The following is a 23,378-nucleotide window of genomic DNA, read 5'->3' on the forward strand; positions in this document are numbered from 1 at the left end:
ACCCCGATTGCCCCCATCAGAACACCCAACCCCCCCCCCGCTCCTTGTCCCCTGACTGCCCCCTCCTGGGACCCCTGCCCCTAACTGCCCCCCAGAACCCCACCCCTACCTAAACCTCCCTCTTCCTTGTCCCGTCTGTCCCCTCCTGAGACCCCCCCCACCCTAACTGCCCCCCTAGGACTCTACCCCCTACCCGTCCCCTGACTGCCCCGAACCTTATCCACACCCCCACCCCCAGACAGACCCCCGGTACTCCCACGCCCCATAAAACCACTCCCCACCCCATGACAGGACCCCCAGAACTCCCGACCCATCCAACACTCCCCCTGCTCCCTGACTGCTCCCCAGGACTCCCCTTTCCATGCCCATGCCGGTCAGACGCTGGCTCCACGTGGAGGCAAAACACGCTGCCGGGCTGCCGCGCGCACAGCCCCTCCCCCGCAGAGTGCTGAGGCAGCGGGAGGGGGGAGCTCCGGGAGGGGCAGCAGCGGTAGCGGCTCACACTGCCGGGAGCTGCAGAACCCGAGCGCGGTGAGGGGGGAACCAGGGGGTACCTGCCGCCAGTCTGGGGTCCCTGCCGCTGGCCCCGCTCAGCCTCCTGCCGGCCTGGGGCTCCGTTCACTCAGCCGGCAGCGTGCTGAGCGGGGCCGGCAGCCGGGACCCTGGCTGGCAGCCGCGTGCCAGGCAAAATTGGCTCGCGTGCCACCTTTGGCATGCGTGCCGTAGGTTGCCGACCCCTGATCTAGGTGGTGTTTGCAGGGTGTCCCTGCAGGGCAGAGTTAAGGCTGTCTGGCTGCATTTCCAGAGTTTAACACATTTGGATTCCTTTTAAGTTCCACCTTGACTCTGAATTTCCATGTTTATAAGGCTTGTTTGCAGATAATTGCAACATCTCTGTAAGGTATATTACCTTAAATTGCTAACATGTGTTCTCAGCCTTTATTGCATTTTCACATTATTTTTCTCTGGGATTAGAGATAGCAAAAACAGCACTGCACAGAAATACACCAATTGCACTAAGGTTTCTCCAAGCCTGAGAGACTTCTCTCAGCTGACAGCCCGTCCCACAAATCTGGGGTTCTCTCTGCCATTTGGGAACAGAATGACAAACAAGATATTTAAATCAGGAAAATGCAGCTCCCCTGCTTTAAATGAATCTGGACAGTTGTGGGGCCCGTAACTCCAGGACCATCATCTCGGCAGCCTGTCCGGAGAGGACCCATATCTCTATTACCTCTCTATTCAATATCACTTCCTTGATTCCAACACCAGCCATAGCCCCGGGGGCTATGTAGTGGGGCAGACTGCCCCACTCCGTGAGAATTTGGGCTGCAGCAGGCCAGTGGGCCTGCACAGACGGGTAGCCAATCAGAGAAGGGCTTATTGGGAGCCAATCAGGGCCCGGCTCAGCCCTATAAAAAGGCTGCCCAGGAAGGGAGCAGGCAGTCTGTCCCAGGCCTTTGACAGGGAAGGTCTGTCTCCAGGGTGGGAGACTAGCACTAGAACAGCACAGTGCTTGGCAGGCCCGGGCGAGCAGAAGGGAACTCCAGCCCGGTGTCTGCTAGGATGCAGGCCCTGAGGGGAAGGACCTACCCGGTGTGAGGGGCCAAAGGGGAAGCGGCCCAGGGACGTGGACAGACTGAGGGAGAGAAGGAGGGCAGGACGGCTGCCACTAGAGGGTTCCTCGGTTGGGACCCAGAGTAGTGGGTGGGCCTGAGTCCCCCCTTCTCCCTTGCCTTACACCCAGCTGATGGGAGTAGCCGTCTTGGGCTGCACCAACCCCCTGCCAAAAGGGGTGTGACTTTGGGGGGTGCCTACATTCTCTGGGGCATAGAGACAGCTGATTGACACCCCCTCCCGGAAGGGGGTGTGGATGGACTGAGGGGCACTGCCGGAGGGCAGTGGTCCTGAAGAGTGACACAGGCTCAGACGCCAACCAAGGGCGAGACAACGGGTGGGACATCACCAGAAGAGGGTGCCTCACTGGACTGAGCTAATTCCCAAGACAGCCAGTAGGAGGCGCCAGGTGGTGAGTCTCAACCCTGTCACAGGCTACATGACTGAAAGTCCTGGAAAGTTGCAGGGCATCTGCATGGGACCTAAAAGGCCTGAGGTTTGGGCAGATCTGGCTCCCAATAGCCCCTCACCCAAACACAAAGACAGGAGACAACATGTGGGTGGCTTTCCCTGCCCTTTGGGGCATCTCCATTGATAATGCTGTGACCCTTTAAGGCCACCATACTGCTGTAATTCAGCAATCCAGGTGGAGGATCTTCTGTGCATCTATTCTAATCAGAGCTCATACCGTGTTCATCACCACCTGAGACCTTCCAAGGAGAGAGAAGCAGGCTAATGGCACCTGCGCATTCTGTACCGAAGGAACAGCGGCAGCTCCAGGCACCAGCGCTCCAAGCGCCTGACTGGGGTGGCAAGCCACGGGGGGCAGCCTGCCGGTCCCTGCGAGGGCGGCAGTCAGGCAGCCTTCAGCGGCATGCCTGCGAGAGGTCCGCCGGTCCTGCAGATTCGGTGGCAATTCGGCGGCGGGTACGCCGAAGCTGTGGGAGCGGCCGACCTTCTGCAGTCAAGCCGCCAAAGGCGGCCTGTCCGCTGTGCTTGGGGCGGCAAAAAAACTAGAGCCGCCCCTGCCAAGGAAGAAAGTAAAATTTCAAGAAGCGAGAAAAGCTGATGGGCCTGTGCACTTCTCAGCGCAGTGTGCTGAGCAGGTGGGTCAGACGGGGGAGGGGCGTGGTGGTTCTTGGCTCCTGCAGGAATTTGTTCCACTGACCTGACCTGGCTCCCAAGCGTGCTCTAGCTCCCGCACAAACAAGCGTCCCCCTTGCAATGTGCAATCTGGTTGTGCCAGAGGAGCAGAGTGGTCGGTGGTGCTTGAAATCCTTCACCTGTCCGTTGCCATGACCATTTAGCACCTTTCAAATAAGGCGATCCTACACTCGACAGGGCATTGTGTCGGAAGACAATGGATTGAGGGTAGCACAGGGGTGATGTGCTTGTGAAATCCCATGTCACTAAGTATTCTGTACCAGGGGTTGTAGTCTAAGAAGTAGCCTTTAGGCGCAGGGAGAAAGCAGGGCTCTAGTCCAGAGGGAAAATGGGATTGTTTGGGTTTCTGCCTGAACAGTTTGTGAAGTGTGTGTGTGTGCTTATGAACCCTGTATCTTTACCAAGCTTCAAACTGCATTTTGAATATGCAGCCCTTTGTATTCGCTGTGGTCCATTTGCCTCCATGTTGGGCTGTAATTGCAAATGCGGGTGGGGAAAGAATAACACAAGAGGGTCCTTGACTTAAAATGCTTGGCCATTGAAATGTAATTGCTCTAACCAATAGCGTGCCCCTCCCCCCCATCAGAGGAACTGGGCTAGCAGAGCAGTTGTTTTCCTATGGCGGCCACCTACTAGGGGGTTTGGTCAGGTGTTGAGGCTGGCAGGATGTCACCTGACAGAGGGGATTCAAAGTTATACAGAGGGAGGAGCTGAGCTTCCTGGTTTGTCACTAGCTCAAGAGGAGAGGGAGCAGCCACCCAACATGGAGAAGCCTGATGAGGCGGGGAAAACCCTACCTACCTTCCTTCCTGAGCCCAGGTGGCCCCCAAGCCTTCTAAGGGAAGGGTGAGCTAGGGAGGGGCATTGTGGGTAGGATGGTTGGTGTGTCTAAGTGATTTGTACTCTTTGGGGTATAAAACAGCAATTGTGTTCGGTGCTTGTCCAAGTGTCTGTGTTATTTGCTTACAACTGCTTGTGTGCCGCTGAGAGAGAGACAGTGTAAACCAGACGCTTCCCGCCTTGGGGTGGAGTTCTGGGAAGAGGGTGTGTTTAAGTACCTGAAGGGTTAACACTGAGGCCGGGACGAGGCAGCTGGAGAGCAGGTTCCAGTTCTGAGAAGGGCGCGTTAGACTGCAGATCTGCACGGCAGCAGCGGGCCTACGCACCCCATGACTGGGCAGTGGCTGGACTCCATTCAGGCTCTGGAGGCTTAAAACACCCGGGATTCAGGGACAGAGGCTTGGATTCCCTCACAGCGGAGCAGGGGGCGACTGGAAGGGGCAGCCCAACCAGAGCGGTGACAGAAGGTCACGCAGGTGTGTAGTATTGATACCAGGTTATCTCGGGAGTCCCTAGGACAAGAAAGCTCTGCCCTCTACAAGGTGGGGCTTCTCGGTGCGAGGGTATCCCCACGGAGCAGCCAGGGGTTATACATTAGCTGTAGGAGGGACAGACTCTCCTAAACTTAATTCTAGGAATGATTTTCTTACTGTAAACCAAACAGAAGAGGGGGAGATACATTCTCTGTGAAAGCTCCAGGCACCAGCGCTCCAAGCGCCTGACTGGGGCGGCAAGCCACGGGGGGCGCCCTGGCGGTCCCTGCGAGGGCGGCAGTCAGGCAGCCTTCAGCGGCATGCCTGCGGGAGGTCCGCCGGTCCTGCAGATTCGGTGGCAATTCGGCGGCGGGTACGCCGAAGCTGCGGGAGCGGCCGACCTTCTGCAGTCAAGCCGCCAAAGGCGGCCTGTCCGCTGTGCTTGGGGCGGCAAAAAAACTAGAGCCGCCCCTGCCAAGGAAGAAAGTAAAATTTCAAGAAGCGAGAAAAGCTGATGGGCCTGTGCACTTCTCAGCGCAGTGTGCTGAGCAGGTGGGTCAGACGGGGGAGGGGCGTGGTGGTTCTTGGCTCCTGCAGGAATTTGTTCCACTGACCTGACCTGGCTCCCAAGCGTGCTCTAGCTCCCGCACAAACAGGCGTCACCCTTGCAATGTGCAATCTGGTTGTGCCAGAGGAGCAGAGTGGTCGGTGGTGCTTGAAATCCTTCACCTGTCCGTTGCCATGACCATTTAGCACCTTTCAAATAAGGCGATCCTACACTCGACAGGGCATTGTGTCGGAAGACAATGGATTGAGGGTAGCACAGGGGTGATGTGCTTGTGAAATCCCATGTCACTAAGTATTCTGTACCAGGGGTTGTAGTCTAAGAAGTAGCCTTTAGGCGCAGGTAGAAAGCACGGCTCTAGTCCAGAGGGAAAATGGGATTGTTTGGGTTTCTGCCTGAACAGTTTGTGAAGTGTGTGTGTGTGCTTATGAACCCTGTATCTTTACCAAGCTGCAAACTGCATTTTGAATATGCAGCCCTTTGTATTCGCTGTGGTCCATTTGCCTCCATGTTGGGCTGTAATTGCAAATGCGGGTGGGGAAAGAATAACACAAGAGGGTCCTTGACTTAAAATGCTTGGCCATTGAAATGTAATTGCTCTAACCAATAGCGTGCCCCTCCCCCTCATCAGAGGAACTGGGCTAGCAGAGCAGTTGTTTTCCTATGGCGGCCACCTACTAGGGGGTTTGGTCAGGTGTTGAGGCTGGCACGATGTCACCTGACAGAGGGGACTCAAAGTTATATAGAAGGAGAGGCTGAGCTTCCTGGTTTGTCACTAGCTCAAGAGGAGAAGGAGCAGCCACCCAACATGGAGAAGGCTGATGAGGCGGGGGAACCCTACCTACCTTCCTCCCTGAGCCCAGGTGGCCCCCAAGCCTTCTAAGGGAAGGGTGAGCTAGGGAGGGGCATTGTGGGTAGGATGGTTGGTGTGTCTAAGTGATTTGTACTCTTTGGGGTATAAAACAGCAATTGTGTTCGGTGCTTGTCCAAGTGTCTGTGTGTTATTTGCTTACAACTGCTTGTGTGCCGCTGAGAGAGAGACAGTGCAAACCAGACACTTCCCGCCTTGGGGTGGAGCTCTGGGAAGAGGGTGTGTTTAAGTACCGGGGAGTCTGAAGGGTTAACACTGAGGCCGGGGCGAGGCAGCTGGAGAGCAGGTTCCAGTTCTGAGAAGGGCGCGTTAGACTGCAGATCTGCACGGCAGCAGCGGGCCTACGCACCCCATGACTGGGCAGTGGCTGGACTCCATTCAGGCTCTGGAGGCTTAAAACACCCGGGATTCAGGGACAGAGGCTTGGATTCCCTCACAGCGGAGCAGGGGGCGACTGGAAGGGGCAGCCCAACCAGAGCGGTGACAGAAGGTCACGCAGGTGTGTAGTATTGATACCAGGTTATCTCGGGAGTCCCTAGGACAAGAAAGCCCTGCCCTCTACAAGGTGGGGCTTCTCGGTGCGAGGGTATCCCCACGGAGCAGCCAGGGGTTATACGGTAGATGTAGGAGGGACAGACTCTGCTAAACTTAATTCTAGGAATGATTTTCTTACTGTAAACCAAACAGAGGGGGAGATACGTTCTCTGTGAAAGCTCTCCGGGGGAGACAGCCAGGCCTTAAAGGCCACAGGACAAACCCATCAAGGTGCAGCAAAGCGGCCATTAAAACACTCTCACAATAGCCCCAACCATCACCAGTGGCCTAGCCCAGTACCCCTCCGCAGGGCCGGCTTTAGGCCGATTCAGCCAATTCAGCTCTAAGAGGGCCCCGCGCCGCAGCTCTCCACCCCGCCCCCAGCTCACTTCTCCCTCCTCCCCTCCCCTGCACGCTCCGCCCCCTGCTCCTCCCCCGCCCCTGCTTCCCGCGAATCAGAGGTTTGCGGGAAGTCTGAAAAGAAGCAGGGGCGGGCAGGCAGGCTGGCAGCCCCAGGTAAGCTGGGGTGGCGAGGGGCGCGAGAAGGGTTCCGGGGAGGCGCAGCGCGGCCCAGTCCAGCCCCGGCCAAGCAGCTCACTCTGGCCCCAGTTCTGGCAGAGTGTGCCAGCCGAGCACCCCCGGCCTCAGCGACTCTGACCCGGCTCGGCTCTGGCCTAGCCCGGCCCCCGTGGCTCAGCTCTGGCCCGGCCCAGCCCCCACGGCTCGGCTCGGCTCCGGGCCGGCCCGCCTCCGCGGCTCGGCTCGGCTCCGGCCCCCGCAGGTCGGCTCCGGGCCGGACCCAAACCCCGCGACCCTGGCCGGAGCTCTGGCCGGAATGCGGCCCGATTCCTGGGGGCGGGGCTTGCCGCAAGCCCCGCCCCCAGGAATCGGGCCCCGCTCTTTCTAAAGCCGGCCCTGCCCCTCCAAGCTGAATGGGCTGGGTTTGGAGAGGAGCCAGCAGGATCTTTCCAGAGATGAAGGACTGTGAAATAGGAAACAGAGTCTCTCCGTGGGTAAAAGGCCGTTTGTTCTTGTAGAGGTGCAGACTCACCCCTGCGACACCTCCTGCTGGTCTCTTCTGGGAATTAGCTCTTCCAGCATCCTGGAGCACCATCTGCAGACTGGTGATCCGCCTGTCCTCTGGCCCCCGTGTCCCTCCCTGGACCCCGGTGCCCTTTTAGCTGGGGTGCTGCCCCCTGGCAGTAACCCCTTTCTCTCAGGGTCTTCCCTCCCAGGGGATCCCCCACCTACTATCCCTACCTCGCCTCAGGATAAGGCCACTGCCAGTGTCCAACTAGCCCCCGCTCCCTGGGGCAGACTGCAGTATAGGCCACTCATCATCGGCAAGGTTGGGTTTGGACCTGCTGCCTTGACCTAGCCCTGGGCTGCCCTCTGCAACCCCCAGTACCCCTTGGCCTTCTGCTAGGCTGCAGCCTGGGGCTTTCCAGGCTGGAGCTCCCCAGCTCCTCAGCCTTTCCCCGGCCCTGCTCCACTCAGGTACCCTGTGTCTAGCTCCCTGCAGCCAGGCCCTTCTCCCTCTGAAGGCAGAGAGAGGCTCCTGGCTCACAGCCTCTTTATCCAGGCCAGCTGTGGCCTGATGGGGCATGGCCCAGCTGTGGCTGCTTCCCCAATCAGCTCAGCTGCAGCCCTCTGCCAGGGCTGTTTTAAGCCCTTCCCAGCAGGAGCGGGGGACCACCCGCTACAGTTCTACTGAAGAGTGACGCTCTGAAAGGCATGGGGATGGTCCCACACAGGAGGGTGGGTGCTGGGCCAGACCAAGGAGGTCAGCTCTAGCGTAGGTTCTCTGGGGCAGGACATGGGCAGAAGGCTAATCTGTCTGCTGGATCATGTCAGAACTTTCCTTGTCTTCCTCCTTTTCTGCAACGAAACAGGAAAAACACTTTTCTAAAATTGAGGCAAACATTTGGATATGAGAAAAAATGATTTGTTTATTTAAAAATGTTCCTCTCTTTCATTCCAAATAAAGCTTGGTTAACTGAGAGATCGGCTGTATGTTTGGAAAGATGCAACCCCTTCTTCAGTCTCTAAGGAGAAAACATGCAGAAACCTCGCACAAAGGGGTCTACAAGGTACTGACGGCCGGGAGCCTAAGACCCCTATTTTGTCTAGAGGACAGAAGGAAATGCTCCCCCAGACTGTCAGTAGGAGAAGATGAGAGCAGGTAGATCCTAAGAAGAAATGCTGAGAGACCAAGGAAGAGTGAGAGGTAGCGGTGGCCTAAAGGACACTGTGATTAAAAGCTCCTCGTATCACACCAGCTTTAGGTTGCTGCGTAAGTAACAAAGGGAAGAATATGTTCACACCCCAGACTGGCAGGGGCAGCTGCCGGGAGCACAGGTGGCTGTCAGCGGGATCTCCAGGCCCTAGCTGGATTGTTCCAAGTCCTGTACAAGGTAAGGGTCCGTCTCTCTGAGACTCTGGTAGAGTTCTTCTTGGGCCCGAGCTCCTTTCCGCTCAACCAGCTGCAGTAAGGCCTCGTTCATCACCTTTTGTTTGTTCTGCATACTAAGCACCTCCTCCTCTTCATCACTGTTCATTGCCTCTATGTCCCGTAAGCGCGCCAGGATGGGATAGATCACTCTCATCCGACGACGGAGCTGCTCCCGGTGCTTCTTCACAAAGGACTCGCCTCGAGCTAAAGGAGACACCAGCCCTGCATTACTCTGCTGGGTACGGGAGGTACAACACTGGGTTATTACAGTCCCACTAAATGACCCCATGTCACTGTGGGTGAAACAGCTTCCCCTGCACGGTAGGGCTGTTCTAGCTCAAAGTGTGCGGTCAGTTGCATGAAGTCATTCAGGCTGGAATATGGTTTGTAACGACCCATCCACGCTAACGCTGCAAGGGGCTGGGGCTCTGAGCAGCAGCCAGCACTGCTACACGTTCCAGACCATCCCACCAGCCTGTCCCGGGGGCACAGCGAGGGGTAAGGAGCTGACACTGAGCAAAGGAAAGCTTGGGGTGGACCTCAGGAGCACAACTCTCACCAGTGCCGTACAGAGGGATCCCTTTGTGAGGAAGGGATGGAATCTGTCACTGCACCAGGGCCGGCTCCAGGGCTTTTGCCACCCCAGGCAGGCCAAAAAAAAAAAAAAAAAAAAAAAGCTGCACTCGGCAGCAATTCGGCGGGAGGGCCTTCCCTCTGAGCGGGAGTGAGGGACCCTCCGCCGAATTGCTGCCGAATAGCTGGACGTGCCGCCCCTCTCCCGAGAGGCCGCCCCAAGCACCTGCTTGGTAAGCTGGTGCCTGGAGCCGGCCCTGCACTGCACTGGACAAAGGCAAACGAGAAGGTCTTTCTCCATGTCTAATGTCTATGCTTCAAGCAGGAGAACCGGGCGTGTTAGAGAAGAAATGGATTCCAGCTAAAGCTTGTCAACATTTTTTCAAACTTTTTTCCAAGTGGCTTTTTTAAAAATAAAACTTTGTTTTTTTTTATTCTGAAATTGTCCGATTTCCCCCCCCCCCCCCCCCCCAACAACCTCCTTCCCCTTTGAAATTGACAATCCAAAGGGTTTTCCCTCTTTGGTATTTTACTCATTTCCCCCACCCTCCCGCCTTCCCTTCACTCAGCACCTATTTCTAATTTTGCCACTGAAAAAAACATGGGGGTGGGGGAGAGAAGAGTGAGAGGAAGGGGTAAAACTGGAGAGATTTAAAGTTTGGGGTTTCCAGGTTGAAAAAATTCAGAAATTTTTCTTGTAAATGTTTGAAGAACACCCCTAGAATTAATTATTTTTCCATTAAACATACTGTATTCTGACCAGTTTGAGATTGCGGAAACTGAAAGCTCTGTTAAAATAATACTGACCTGGGAGTGTTTGGGAGGATGCTGCAGGAATTTTAACGTCCCCTAAAAGACAAAGGGAAGGGATCAGTCGAACACCCTGTCACTTCTCTCATTAGCAGGAGGGTCCAGCAACATTAAAGACCATCAGAGGCTAGGGGCAATCAGAGAAGCTCTGCATTCCCAGAGACCTTCTCCTGCTTTGCTAGCAGGTGTCTCAGCTTCTCTAAAGTTATACTGGAGTTTCTCCACCTCACAGGGAATCTTGAAATACTTGGTTAATTTCCTGAGGATAATTTCTGAACTCTCCAGAGGAACCATGATCAAAGATCCTAAAAGTGCATTTAAACCACAGGACTTTGTTCAGTGGATTAGGATTTTTGCCATGGATAAGGAAGATGGCAGAGCTGAGACACCTGATTGAATGAACATCTCCTGCTTCTCTGTACCCCCAACACGCTTAACTTCGATACCTGGGAAGTTATCATGATTCAACAATCAGTTTGCACCTAGAGGATAATAGCGTTATAAGGGAGAGCCAGCACGGGTTTGCCAAGAACAAAGCATGCCAAACCAACCTAATTCCCTTCTTTGACAGGGTAACTGACTTACGGGATAGAGGGAAAGCAGCAGATATGCTATATCTTGATTTTAATAAGGCTTTTAACACAGTCCCTCATGACATTCTCATAAGCAAATTCGGGAAATGTGGTCTAAATTAAATTACTATAAAGTGAGTGCACAACTGGTTGAAAGATGATACTCAAAGAGTAGTTATCAATGGTTTGCTGTCAAACTGGGAGGGCCTATCTAGTGGGGTTATACAGGCATCAGTCCTGGGACTAGTCAATATTTTCATTAATGACTTGTATAATGGATTGGAGAGTATGCTCAGAACATTTGCAGATGTCACCAAGCTGGGATGGGTTGCAAGAACTGTGGAGGACAGATTTAGAATTCAGAACCACTTTGACAAATTGGAGAATTGGTCTGAAATCAACCAAATGAAATTCAATAAAAACAAGTGCAAAGTACTCCACGTAGGAAGCAAAAATGAAACGAGACCTATCTAATGGGGGATAACTGGCTAGGTGGTAGCACTGCCAAAAAGCATCTGGGGTTATAGTGGATCGCAAATTGAATATGAGGCAACAATGGGATGCAGTGCCAGTTGCAAAAAAGGCTAATATCGTTCTGGGATGTATTAGCACGAACGTTGTATGTAAGACAGGGGAGGTAATTGCCCCAGTCCACTCGGCACTGATGAGGCCTCAGCTGGAGCCCTGTGTCCAGTTCTGGGCACCACACTTGAAGAAAGATGTGGGCAAATTGGGGAGAGTCCAGAGGGGAGCAACAACAGTGATAAAAGGGTTAGAAAACTTGACCTGTGAGGGAAGGTTAAAAAACTGGGCCTGTTTAGTCTTGAGAAAAGACTGACGGGGGGAACCTGATAATAGTCTTCAAATATGTGAAGGGCTGTTACAACGAGGACAGGGATCAAATGTTCTCCATGTCCACTGAAGGTAGGACAAGAAGTAACTGGCTTAATCTGCAGCAAGGGAGATTTAGGTTAGATATTAGGAGAAACTTTCTAACTCTAAGGGTAGCTAATCTCCGGAATAGGCTTCCCAGGGAGGTTGTGGAATCCCCGTCATGGGATGGTCTAGGTCAGGGGTGGGCAAACTACGGCCTCTGGGCTGGATCCGGCCCGCAGAATTGCCCCCTGTGGTGCTGCGGTCCCGGCGCCGCTCTCAGAAGCGACCCCCGGGCAGCGGGGCAGAGGGCTTGCCCTTGCCTCCAGGCATCGCCCCCCGCAGTTCCCATTTGCTGGGAATGGGGAACCATGGCCAATGAGAGCTTCGGGGGAGGTACCTGGAGGTGTGGCAAGGGCAGTGCACACAGAGCCCTCCGCCCCCCTCGCCCACAGGGCCCACAGCACTTCCTGGAACAGTGCGGAGCTGGGGACAGGGCAGGCATACAGGGAGTCTGCACTGGCCCCAGTGCGTGCCGCTGCCACCCCGGAGCCCAAACCCCTCCTGAACCCCGCCCCCCAACTCCCTGCCCTAAGCCCCCTGCCAGCACCCCATGCCCCACCTGCACCCCAACCTCCTGCCCTGAGCTCCCTGCTGCACCTCTGTGCACCCCAGCCCCCTGCCCTGAGCCCCCTGCTGCAGTCCGCACCCCTCCTGCATCCCACACTCCCTCCCACACCCCAACCCCCTGCCCTGGCCCTGCATACAATTTCCCCACCCAGATGTGGCCCTTGGCCCAAAAAGTTTGCCCACCCCTGGTCTAGGTTTACTTGGTCCTGCCTCAGCAAAGGGGGCTGCACTTGATGGCCTCTCAAGGTCCCTTCCAGCCCGACATTTCAGCAATTGTATGAGCTTCAGTCACCACGATCAGCTGCCCAGAAGTTCTGAGTAATGGTCTCAAGTTGCAGTGGGGGAGGTCTAGGTTGGATATTAGGAAACACTATTTCACTAGGAGGGTGGTGAAGCACTGGAATGGGTTCCCTAGGGAGGTGGTGGAATCTCCTTCCTTAGAGGCTTTTAAGGTCAGGCTTGACAAAGCCCTGGCTGGGATGATTTAGTTGGGGTTGGTCCTGCTTTGAACAGGGGTTGGACTAGATACCTCCTGAGGTCCCTTCCAACCCTGATATTCTATGATTCTGCTTCAACGTCTTACGTGTGATCCTACCTGGCCTCACAAACGTCTTCCAAACCAATTTCCCATCTTTTCTGTCTTTCATGTGAAGCTTGATTTCCTCCTCCATAGCCGTCATGTAGAGCTCAATATATCACTGCTGGTCTGCGGGGCTTCTATAGCAGAGCTCCAGGTGCTGCAGTAAAGATAAAATGACTTATGAGAGTCTCCCACCTCCGCCAAGAGCAGGAGTGAACGATGCCCATTGTCTGCTGTGTCCATTGTGGTCTCTTGGCTTATACTTAGATTGGAAGCTCTTTGGGGCAGGTCCATCTTTTTGTTCTGTGTTTGTACAGCACCTGGCACAAGGGGGTCCTGGGCACTACCACCATACAACTAATGCATAATAATAATGAATTGTTCAGCTCGTTTTGATGCCTCAGTGGAAGTAGAGGACAATCCTACTTACGTCAGGTGTTATCTTTAGCTCTGATGTACCAGACACCTCATACTGAGATCCAAAGTACAGCGCACTGGTCTGAGGAGGTTTGGGAACGAGCTTTGACTCCCACTTGGTTTCTTCTTCTTCAATGGCCTGTAAATGTCAAGCATTGTCATTTCTGAGAGATACAAACAGGAACCTCTGACCCACAGCCAGCTCCGTCTTCACTCAGAGCATCTCGAGTTGGAAAGGGAAAAGGCCTGTGAGGTCACCTTGGCCATTCTCCAGCCAAAGCAGGCATATTCCCTACACTACGTTCGGCTGGGATCCGGTCCAGCCCAGTCAAAAATAACACAGGTGATGGGACTGTCACCATTTCCCTGCTGGGAACCTCTTGGAGATCCTACCAGACCTCACTCTCAGGAAGTGTTTCCTCAGACAAACCTGATCACCACTGAAAAGATGTCAAGTATCAGAGGGGTAGCCGTGTTAGTCTGGATCTGTAAAAAGCAACAAAGAGTCCTATGGCACTGTGACAAAGTGGGACTGTTCTTAATGTTTCCTCTGAATACTGTGTGGGTGCCTCTGTTTCCCCTACACATTTCTTAAGTCTCTAGGTGGTGGGGAAAGGCCAATGGAGAGATATCCCATCCCATCTCCTAGAACTGGAAGGGACCGTGAAAGGTCATCGAGTCCAGCCCCCTGCCTTCACTAGCAGGACCAAGTACTGATTTTGCCCCAGATCCCTAAGTGGCCCCCTGAAGGATTGAACTCACAACCCTGGGTTTAGCAGGCCAATGCTCAAACCACTGAGCTATCCCTCCCCCCCCCCCCGATGTGCATAAATCACTGACACTGTGTCTCCCTGGCAACAAATGGCCAGGGCCCCTTCCCGCCCTGCAAGGAAATAGCTAAAGGTGAACATAGAGATCAGGTGACCTCCTGGCCCAGGAAAGAGACAAAGCCGGGAGAAGGAGGGGCTGGAGGGGGTTTCAGAGTTGGAGCTACCTGGGGACTAGGAGTGAGGGCAGACGTGGGTGTCTGGCTCTCTGAACCCCATAATGGACCCGGCCGAGGGGTCCCGTTCGCCGCTGTACCTACAAGCTCTGTTTTAGACCCTGTTCCTGTCATCTAATAAACCTCTGTTTTACTGGCTGGCTGAGAGTCACGTCTGACTGCGAAGTGGGGGTGCAGAACCCTTTGGTTTCCCCAGGATCCTGCCTGGGTGGACTCGCTGTGGGAAGCGCACGGAAGGGCATATGCTGAATGCTCCCAGGAGAGACCCAGGAGGTGAAGCCGTGTGAGCTTCTTGCCCTGAAGACAGTCTGCTCCGAGGGAGAGGAGGCTCCCCAAAGTCCTGACTGGCTTTGTGGGGAGCAGTTCCAGAGCATCGCCCGGGGACTCCATGACAGGCACCTTTAAGACTAACAGATGTATTGGAGCATAAGCTTTCATGGGTGAATACGCTGCGTCTGACGAAGTGGGTATTCACCCACGAAAGCTTATTCTCCAATACATCTGTTAGTCTTAAATGTGCCACAGGACTCTCTGTTGCTTTTTACTGAAAAGATGGAGGCCTCTGCTTCTACTTAAAAATAGGATGCGATCAAATACAAGGAAAGACTCTCACAATACATAGAGCAAGGGAGCAGAGAGAAGGCTGCAAACCACAATCTTAATTCTGGCATTCTCCAATTAGTGGGTGATTGACGTTGCAACCTTAACACTGTTCTTTTAATGTGTGTGTATTTTCCATAGTGATAACAGGCTATGGGATCTACAGGCAATGTGGGGGTGGCTCCTGGGGTTCTTACAGTGACCATGTGGTCGCAGCCAGTGTAGCTAATGTTGAGTTCTAGCTGCCAACCTAATCCCCCCATCCCCTCGCTCAGAGTTTTCATTTTAACCTGGACTCTCCCGTGCCCCAGGGTGACATTTTGTAAAGAAGATTTTTCATTGCTCGGAAGCTCAGTTCTACATGGAATAGCCCAGGGCGGGGAATGAGGCTGCTGGAGGGAACAGCACCTCCTAGTGGGTGCTTGGGGACCTGGCCTTTAGCTTCAGGAATCACTATGTGGCTGAGTGGTGTGGATATCACACCACGGCAAGCCCGGCCCTGAGCTATTCCTACCTGTCCACTGCTGCATATGGTGCCCCGTGAAGCTTGGTCACACCAACAATACAGTTCTCTTGATCTTCACCTCCTGTTTGAGCCTCCCCCAACAGATAAGGTATCTGTGCTGTGAGACCCCTGATCCCAGGGGTTCTCAAACTGGGGGTCGGGACCCCTCAGGGGGTCACGATCTGGCAGCCTCCACCCCAAACCCCGCTTTGCCTTCAAGCATTTATAATGGTATTAAATATATATTAAAGTGTTTTTAATTTATAAGGGGGGGTCACACTCAGAGGCTTGCTGTGTGAAAGGGGTCACCAGTACGAAAGTTTGAGAACCACTGCCCTATCCATTGGGGTCCCACCCACATGCCTCATGTCAGCGAGTGCTGTGCATCCCTCGGGAGCGCAACTCTCTCCCCCTGGGTACGTGCCCCAGCCCATCACGCACCACTATTAAAAACACAGGAAAACCTGGCTGCCGAGGTGTCTTCTATTTCAGTGACAGTTAGCGTGTACGTCTCTGCCCTTTCCGCTCTGAACGATGCCGTGCTGCCTGGCGTTTCACTATGTGCTTGGCTGTTTGGGTGTATTGATGTGGTTCATTCTCACTCGGTGGTTGTGCAGTGTCCCAGCAATCTTGGTGTTGGGCACACCATATAAATGGGATTGTGGTTTTACCTTCCTGAGTGAGTGGTCGTTGGGTATCAGGTAGAGGTGGAGAGTTATGTCTGCAGCCCTGAGTGCCCGGTAGATCAGCACAAGGGAATGGATGGGAATAAACGTTACGGTCGAACGTATCTTTCTCCAAAGCACGCCGAGCTGGGAGAAGCTGGGATTCTCCAGGACAACTTGGAAGAGATGGATTCTCGTTGGAGTTTCCAGGGTCATGTGGCCAGCTTCAAAATGGGCGATTTGGCATGAACTTAAATCCCTTCTGCGTGCAGTTAGGACAACTAGGAGAATGAGATTGAAACACCCTGAGCTGGCAGTATCTGTACAATGACACACACCAACACACAACAGCCGTTCCAGACGCCTTACAAGTATAAACAACCTCAGGCCCTGCACAGCCCTGCCATCGAATGGGGTGCAGAGAGACGGATGGAGTGAGGAGAAGGGGAAGGGAAGGAAAGGGAGGGGGAGGAAGAACAGACTGGGAGAAAGCCGGGTGAGGCAGGGCCGTCCCTAGACATTGTGGTAGGGTTATCATTCGTCCGGATTCTCCCGGATATGTCCGGATTTTTGAGTTAAAAATAGCATCCGGGGGGAATTTGTAAATGTCTAAAAATGTCCGGGATTTCCCCCCCATGCAGAGTGGGGCACGGCTAGGGTGACCAGACAGCAAATGTGAAAAATCGGGACAGGGAGTGGGGGGGTAATAGGAACCTATATAAGAAAAAGACCCCAAAATCGGGACTGTCCCTATAAAATCGGGACAGCTGGTCACCCTAGGCACGGCTGACAGGGCAGCTGGCCGGATCCTGCCACTCGCAGGGGGCTCTGGCAGCCAGAGCCCCTCCTCCACTTCCCCCTCCGGCTGGGATCTAGAGCTCCTCCCCTCCCCTCCTCTCTCTCCCCCCTGCCCTTCTCAGATCGCCACCTGCCAGGCAGCTCTCAAGCTCCTCCCTCCTCCTCCTCCCCTGCTGCCCAGCGCACCGCACGGTACGGTACGGTACGGTAGGGGGCCAGGGGTGGAGAAGGGGCAGAGGGGTTCTGGAGGGGGGCAGTCAGGAGACAGGGAGTAAGGGGGGATTGGATGGGTCGGGAGTTCTGGGGGTCCTGTCAAGGGGCGGGGAGCGGTTGGATAGGGCGTGGGAGTCCCCAGGGTCTGTCTGGGGGAGGGGGTGTGGATATGGGGTAGTGGTGTGGATAAGGGTCGGGGCAGTCAGGGGACAGGTAAGGGGTAGGGTCCTGGGGGGCAGTTAGGGTGGGGGGTTCTCAGGAGGGGGCAGTCAGGGGACAAGAAGCAGGGAGGCTTAGATAGGGGGTGAGGTCCTAGGGGGCAGTTAGTGGCAGGGGTCCCAGGAGGGGGCAGTCAGGGGACAAGGAGCGGGGGGGGATTCTGAGGGGGTGGGTGGGGCTAGAGCGGGGCTCCTCCCCCCCAGTGTCCTCTTTTTTGATTGTGGAAATATGGTAACCCTACATTGTGGTCTCCCTCAGGCCTCTGTGGGGGTGTGTGTCTCCCCAGGCTTCTGCAGGGGGTGGGGCTGTGCCCAAGGTCTGTGGGGGGCGGCAGGAGCAGGCTTGTGGGGCAGGGGGAAAGCCAGCTGCCAGTACGAGCCAGCTCGCTCCACTTCCTGCTGCCCGGTGAGTGCAGGGCGGGCCCGACCCCTGCTGCAGTCCCCTGGGATGTAGCTCAGGGGAAGGGGTGGAGTGGAGGCGGGGCTGGGGCAGAGCAGGGGTGGGAAGAGTCAGGGTGGGGGCAGAGCAGGGGTGGGGGCTTTGGGGAAGGGGTGGAATGGGGGCAGGGCGGGAGCGGGAGCGGGGGCAGCTTTCCTGGCCAGCTCAGCCAGCTGGGGATTGTATTGGCCGCCGGAGCTGCGTAGGGCACCAGGAAATTTGGGACCATTTGGTGCCCCAAATTTCCTGGTGCCTTACGCAGCCGTGTAGTTTGCGTATGGGTAAGGACGGCCGTGGGGTGAGGGCTGGGAGAAGAGTACCCAGGGAAGGGGTCGCATGGGAGGCTTAAGAGACAGGAGAGATAACAAAAGCACAACGAGAAGGAAACCAAAGGGAGGGAATCAAAACAAGGGACGCTGCCCCCTGAGTAGGAGAGAGAAGGGGAAGCCGTGGGTCTGGGCACAGGGGCAGAGGCAGGGAATGGCCCGCGAGGGGAGATCAGGAGAGCTGGAGGGAGGAAGCGTGGAAGCAGCTGGGAGCGCTCTGGGATATCACACAGAAGAGTCCCCCTGAAGGGAACCACCAGCCCAGGGATTGATGGTGGGAAATAAAGCTTGCGAGATCCAGACAGGAAAACGGAGAGGTGGAAGGCCAGGGAAGGGAGAACCAGGGACAGGGACACAATGGCCTGAATCTCCTCTGGGTCTTCTCCCCAGCCCAGCCTGTCCACTGGGTGTGCACTGGGCATGGAACCACCTCCTGCCACGGGCTCCCCCAATCCCCCTCCTCTCCTGCCCCAGGGGGTCCTTGCACTCCTGTGTGACGGGCACTTGTCTGACCCTCAGGCGCTGGAGATCTACCCACCATCCCCCGCAGGGGGAGCCACACTCTCATCAGGGTGGGGGATCCTCACCCGAACTGGGCTGGACTGTGCCTGGCCCTGCACAGCGAGGAGGAGGAGGGAGAGGCAGCCAGGAGCCTTCCTCTCGGCTGCCTGCTCCCCGGAGCAGGCCCAGGCACAGTCCCCCCTTGTGGTGGAGCCGACCTGGAGCAGGAGCTGGGAGGGGAGCGGAGGGCACAACGCAGAGGCCCCTGGGGCTAGCACTCCCCCACTGCTCCAGGACCCCCCAGCCCCACTGGCTGCAGACTGTGGCTCAAAGCCGCCATCAGCCCCTGACTCCAGCATCGAGCCCAGTGACGCCCCGTTTCTGCCCTACCTGCAAGGCACACGAAGTGGGGGAGGTGCACGGCTCGCACCGTGTTGGGCTCGGCCCTGATGTGGAACAGGGGGCCGGCGACCATCCACTCCTGCCGGGCAGACGGGCTCAGACTCTCCGCCCAGGAGCCGTATTCGTACTCGACGGTCACTGCTGCGCTCACCTCAAAGCCAAGCCCCGTTTCGGAGCAGCGGAAGGAGCCAGCGCTGGGGATGCGAGCTCTGGGGGCACAATGAAAACGCAGACGTCAGGCTTGGACAGGGCTTCTAAGGCCACATCCTGCAGCACGCTGGAGTTCCTACCTGTAGACGGTCCTGTTCTCCTCTGTGCCTGGAACAATCTCTGGCGTTACCTCTGGAAGGATCTGAAAGACAGCGAGTTCCCGTAACTAGGGGCTTCATAACGGTGACTCCTCGTGAGACGTGGACTCTGCCAGTTACGGTAACGCACCGAGTTCCCTGTCCCATCGCTGCAGAGCCTGGCAACGTGTTAACCAGCTGGATTCTGCTTGTCCCAGAAGCCCCATGTGCCATTTCTCTGCTGCTAGGTGCTCCCAGGCTGGCTCAGCAAGGGGGAGGGTCTCACAACCCAGGCTGGCTCAGCAAGGGGGAGGGTCTCACAGCCCAGGCTGGCTCAGCAAGGGGGAGGGTCTCACAGCCCAGGCTGAAGTCCCAGCCCAAACATCTGCACTGCTATTTTTAGCCCTACAGCCCGAGCCCCGTGAGCCCGAGGCAGCTGACCATGCTCTGAGAGTCGATGCCGCGGGTTTCTGATCACCGTGTAGACGTATCCTTAGGATGTAACAGTTCATGATACTGGCAGAGCAGAGCTCAGACTGAAAATGGAACAGAATTGCAGGTAGAAGAGGTGTCCAGCAATCCAGCCTGAGTGAGGCCTGAGCATCATCTAGGGCAGGTAAAGGTTAGATGGACACTGGAAGGGCTGAGGGGGAAGTGGAGAAGAATTAACAAAGACAACAACCAACAAGAAATCCTTGAAGATGCTCCAAAGCAGGAAGCCTGTGACAGTCCAGTGAGTCACCAAAGTACAGGAAGTTGGAGCAATGCTGGGCATTGGAACAGTAAGAGAAGCCATGGATTCCTTGCGTCGCGCTTCTCTAGAAGGTTTTGTCTGAGAGTTCTGAAGGAATAGAAGAAAAAATTGGCCAAGCTGCTAACAAAAATGTGGGATCTATTATTTATTAATACACAGGAAACTTGGTTGTGAAACAAAGAAACAGCTCCACAAGCTCCAAAAAAGGGGGCCGAGCGTAACATTTCCTTGCTGTTGTGGGTTTATGTCAGGTGTGTTATGTGTGTAGCAGACTTAAAAGCTTCACAATCAAGATTTGTATGTATTAATTTCCTAGGTTGTTGCAATATTTGAACAGGGGTAAGGGGGAGACTTCTGGAGACGGTTGTGCCAGAAACCCTCTTGGGAGCTGCCACCCGATGTGCCAAGACCACTGCTACCCCTGCTTTCCCTGCCAGCGCAGGACCCCAGCACCCTGTCTTGCTGAGCCAGACACTCCCATCTGCTCCAACAACGACCCAGGGTTTGAATTACTTGCCCCAAAGCTGCAGGTTTACCTGAAAGCAGCTCACAGAAGTGTGCTTGTCTTTAACACTCAGATGCCTAACTCCCAGTGGGGTCTAAACCCAAATAAATCCGTTTTACCCTGCATAAAGCTTATACAGGGTAAACTCATCAATTGTTTGCCCTCTATAACACTGATAGAGAGATATGCACAGCTGTTTGCCTCCCCAGGTATTAATACATACTCTGGGTTAATTAATAAGTAAAAAGTGATTTTATTAAATACAGAAAGCAGGATTTAAGTGGTTCCAAGTAGTATCAGACAGAACAAAGTAAGTCACCAAGCAAAATAAAATAAAACACGCAAATCTATGTCTAATCAAACTGAATACAGATAATCTCACCCTCAGAGATGCTTCAGTAAGTTTTTTCCTCAGACTGGACACCTTCCAGGTCTGGGCACAATTCTTTCTCCTGGTACAGCTCTTATTCCAGCTCAGGTGGTAGCTAGGGGATTCCTCATGATGGCTCCTCCCCTTTGTTCTGTTCCACACCCTTATATATCTTTTGCAAAAGGCGGGAATCCTTTGTCCCTCTCTGGGTTCCCACCCCCTCCTTCTCAATGGAAAAACACCATGTTAAAGATGGATTCCAGTTCAGGTGACATGATCACATGTCATTGTAAAACTTCATTGCCCACTTGCGAGTACACACATATACAGGAAGACTCACAGGTAAAACACAGCCATCTGCAGACAATGGTCCTGGTTAATGGGAGTCATCAAGATTCCAAACCACCATCACTGACACCCACCCCTTGCTGCCCCCGGCCCCGCCCCCACTCCACCCCTTCCATGAGGCCCCACCCCTGCCCCACCTCTTCCCTGCCCCCATTCCAACCCCTTCCCCGAAGTCCTCATCCCAACTCTGCCCCCTCTCTGCCCCCAGGCGGTGCAGGAGGGGTGCAGGGTGTGATGGGGGCTCAGGGCAGGGAGTTGAGGTGCAGGAGCTGTGTAGGGTACGGCGGGGGCTCAGGGCAGGGAATTGGGGTGCGGGAGGGTGTGGGATGTGGCAGGGGCTCCAGACAGGGGGTTAGGGTGCAGGAGGGGTGCGGGGTGTGATGGGGGCTCAGGGCAGGGAGTTGAGGTGCAGGAGGTGTGCAGCAGGGGGCTCAGGGCAGGGAATTGGGCTGTGGGGTGCAGGAGGGGTGTGGGGTGCGGCAGGGGGTCAGGGTGCGGCAGGGGGCTCAGGGCAGGGAGTTGGGGTGCAGGAGAGGTGAGAGGTGCAGCAGGGGGTCGGGGTGCAGGGTGTGGCAGGGGGCTCAGGACAGGGAGTTGGGGTGTGGGAGGGGGTGGGATGTGGCAAGGGGCTCCAGACAGGGGGTTGGGGTGTAGGGTATGGGCTCCGGCCTGGCGCCGCTTACCTAGAGCGACTCGAGGGTGGCAGCACCTCACTGAAGAGACAGGCTCAGGACTAGGGCAGAAGGGCAGGGGAAGGGCAGTCTGCCCTGGCCCTAGTGAGGAGGGACACTAGGACCTGCTGGAAGCCGGCAGCCTGCAGAGCAGAGCGGATTCAAGTGCGCTGCAGGCTCCTGAGTCACCATGTGCTGCAGGCTCCAGGCTCCGGGGCAGTGAGGAGGCAGCAAGTGGGGGCTGGGAGACACTCTGGGGGAGGGGGGAGCGCGGGGGGGGGCAGGTGCCCCAAACATTGGGGAGCAGTGCATGGGGAGCTTAACGGGCACAGAAAATAACTTGGGGGGCGGGGGTGAGGGGAGTTTGGCGGCGACAGGAAGTAACGGGGGGGGGGGGGCGTGTGGGGAGCTCCGCGGGTCGCGTGTTTGAGAGCCCTGGTCTAGACTGTTCTCAGTGATAGCAGATGACAGAACAAGGAGCAATGGTCTCAAGTTGCAGTGGGGGCGGTCTAGGTTGGATATTAGGAAAAACTTTTTCACTAGGAGGGTGGTGAAGCACTGGAATGGGTTACCTAGGGAGGTGGTGGAAACTCCTTCCTTAGAGGTTTTTAAGGTCAGGCTTGACAAAGCCCTGGCTGGGATGATTTAGTTGGGGTTCGTCCTGCTTTGAGCAGGGGGTGGGACTGGATGACCTCCTGAGGTCTCTTCCAACCCTGATATTCTATGATTCTATGAAGGAATATCAGGACTCAGAGGAGCCAACCTCAAACCACTCACCACACGAAGAGCCAGCTTCCTCCAGTACACAACCGACTTCCTCCACAAACTCCGCAACATTAACAGCCTCCCTCAGAACACCAGCCTTGCCACAATGGATGTCACTTCCCTATAAACCAACATCCCTTGCAATGTGACAGCATAGCTCCTGGCCTCAAATATCTACATGACAATGGACAGTCTCAGAGATCCTCCCCAAACACATCGTCAGATTCATCCATTTCATCCTCCCCCAGAACAATTTTACATTCCACAACAAACACTGTACAAACCATGGGAACAGCCATGGTGTGAGGATGTCTCCCCAATATGCCAATCTCTTCCTGGGCCACCTTGAAGATGCATTTCTGGACAAATGCATCACAGAACCAATGATATACCTGAGACACATCAATGATATTTTCATCCTCTGGTCAGACAACTTAAACTCCCTGATGGATTTCCACCACAACTTCAGCAACCACCACCCCTCCATTAAACTCTCTCTGGAACAGCTCCACACCAGCATCGTCCTGGACATCACGATCAGCTTCAACAATGGAACCCTACAGACAACTGTATCCCACGGATCACTGCACCTACCTTCATAGATCCAGTAATCACCCGCAACACATCAAGATATGTGCTATCTACAGCAGACACTCAGATACCACAGAATATGAGCCGAGGAGAAAGTCCGGGATATGCACCTTAATACACTCAAAACCTCCTTCACCAAAGAAGGACTCTCCACCAGAGAAGTAGATCACATCATGGAATGGACCCAAATACCCCAAGAGAACCTGCTTCAACACAGCAATAAAACCTCCTCCAACTGCATGCCCCTAGCTGTCACCTATGTCGGGGACTTTTTAACCCAGACGGCAAGGTTCGTTGTCTGACCGCAGAGTGAGAGACAGGCAACACTAGCAAGGTCCAATACAAGCTCTTTATTGAAGAGTGCACACAACAATAGAGAGCGGCCCGTTTCCAGAGAGAACCAGCCACGATTACAATAACTAGTGAGATTATATAGACAGTTCTAT

At 55.1% G+C, this 23,378-nt stretch overlaps 1 protein-coding gene and 1 long non-coding RNA gene across 4 annotated transcripts; one reads left to right on the top strand and one right to left on the bottom strand.

Moving 5' to 3' along the window:
* Positions 1 to 705: 705 nt before the first annotated feature.
* LOC135979180 (uncharacterized) lies at positions 706 to 12,329 on the top strand. 2 transcript variants are annotated; one of them, XR_010596503.1, is made up of 2 exons: positions 706 to 6,029; positions 8,052 to 12,329. It is a non-coding gene; the product is annotated as an uncharacterized LOC135979180 (long non-coding RNA). The 2 variants fall into 2 exon arrangements; XR_010596504.1 differs by having other exon boundaries at positions 706 to 6,020.
* Positions 7,994 to 21,898, bottom strand: LOC135979179 (caspase recruitment domain-containing protein 8-like). 2 transcript variants are annotated; one of them, XM_065579717.1, is made up of 4 exons: positions 18,932 to 21,898; positions 18,630 to 18,850; positions 9,897 to 9,938; positions 7,994 to 8,720 (listed from the first exon to the last, which is right to left on the bottom strand). In XM_065579717.1, exons 2-4 carry the CDS (start codon positions 18,712 to 18,714, stop codon positions 8,449 to 8,451), a joined length of 399 nt encoding a protein of 132 aa, XP_065435789.1. In that variant the 5' UTR covers positions 18,715 to 18,850; positions 18,932 to 21,898; the 3' UTR covers positions 7,994 to 8,448. The 2 variants fall into 2 exon arrangements, with proteins under 2 accessions (XP_065435789.1, XP_065435788.1); XM_065579716.1 differs by lacking the exons at positions 18,630 to 18,850; positions 18,932 to 21,898 and adding exons at positions 12,570 to 12,711; positions 12,985 to 15,697.
* Positions 21,899 to 23,378: the final 1,480 nt, after the last annotated feature.

Source organism: Chrysemys picta, unplaced genomic scaffold, assembly GCF_011386835.1.
Source record: "Chrysemys picta bellii isolate R12L10 unplaced genomic scaffold, ASM1138683v2 scaf707, whole genome shotgun sequence".
Classification (NCBI taxonomy): domain Eukaryota; kingdom Metazoa; phylum Chordata; order Testudines; family Emydidae; genus Chrysemys; species Chrysemys picta.

Bases quoted from the DNA above. Each gene is read 5' to 3' on its own strand.
- LOC135979179 (XM_065579717.1), bottom strand. From the start codon at position 18,714: ATGGTCGCCGGCCCCCTGTTCCACATCAGGGCCGAGCCCAACACGGTG. The intron at 9,939-18,629 runs GTAGGGCAGAAA...TTTGTCTTTTAG, and splicing joins CCACTTCGTGTGCCTTGCAG to GGGACGTTAAAATTCCTGCA. The intron at 8,721-9,896 runs GTCAGTATTATT...TGTCTCCTTTAG, and splicing joins ATCCTCCCAAACACTCCCAG to CTCGAGGCGAGTCCTTTGTG.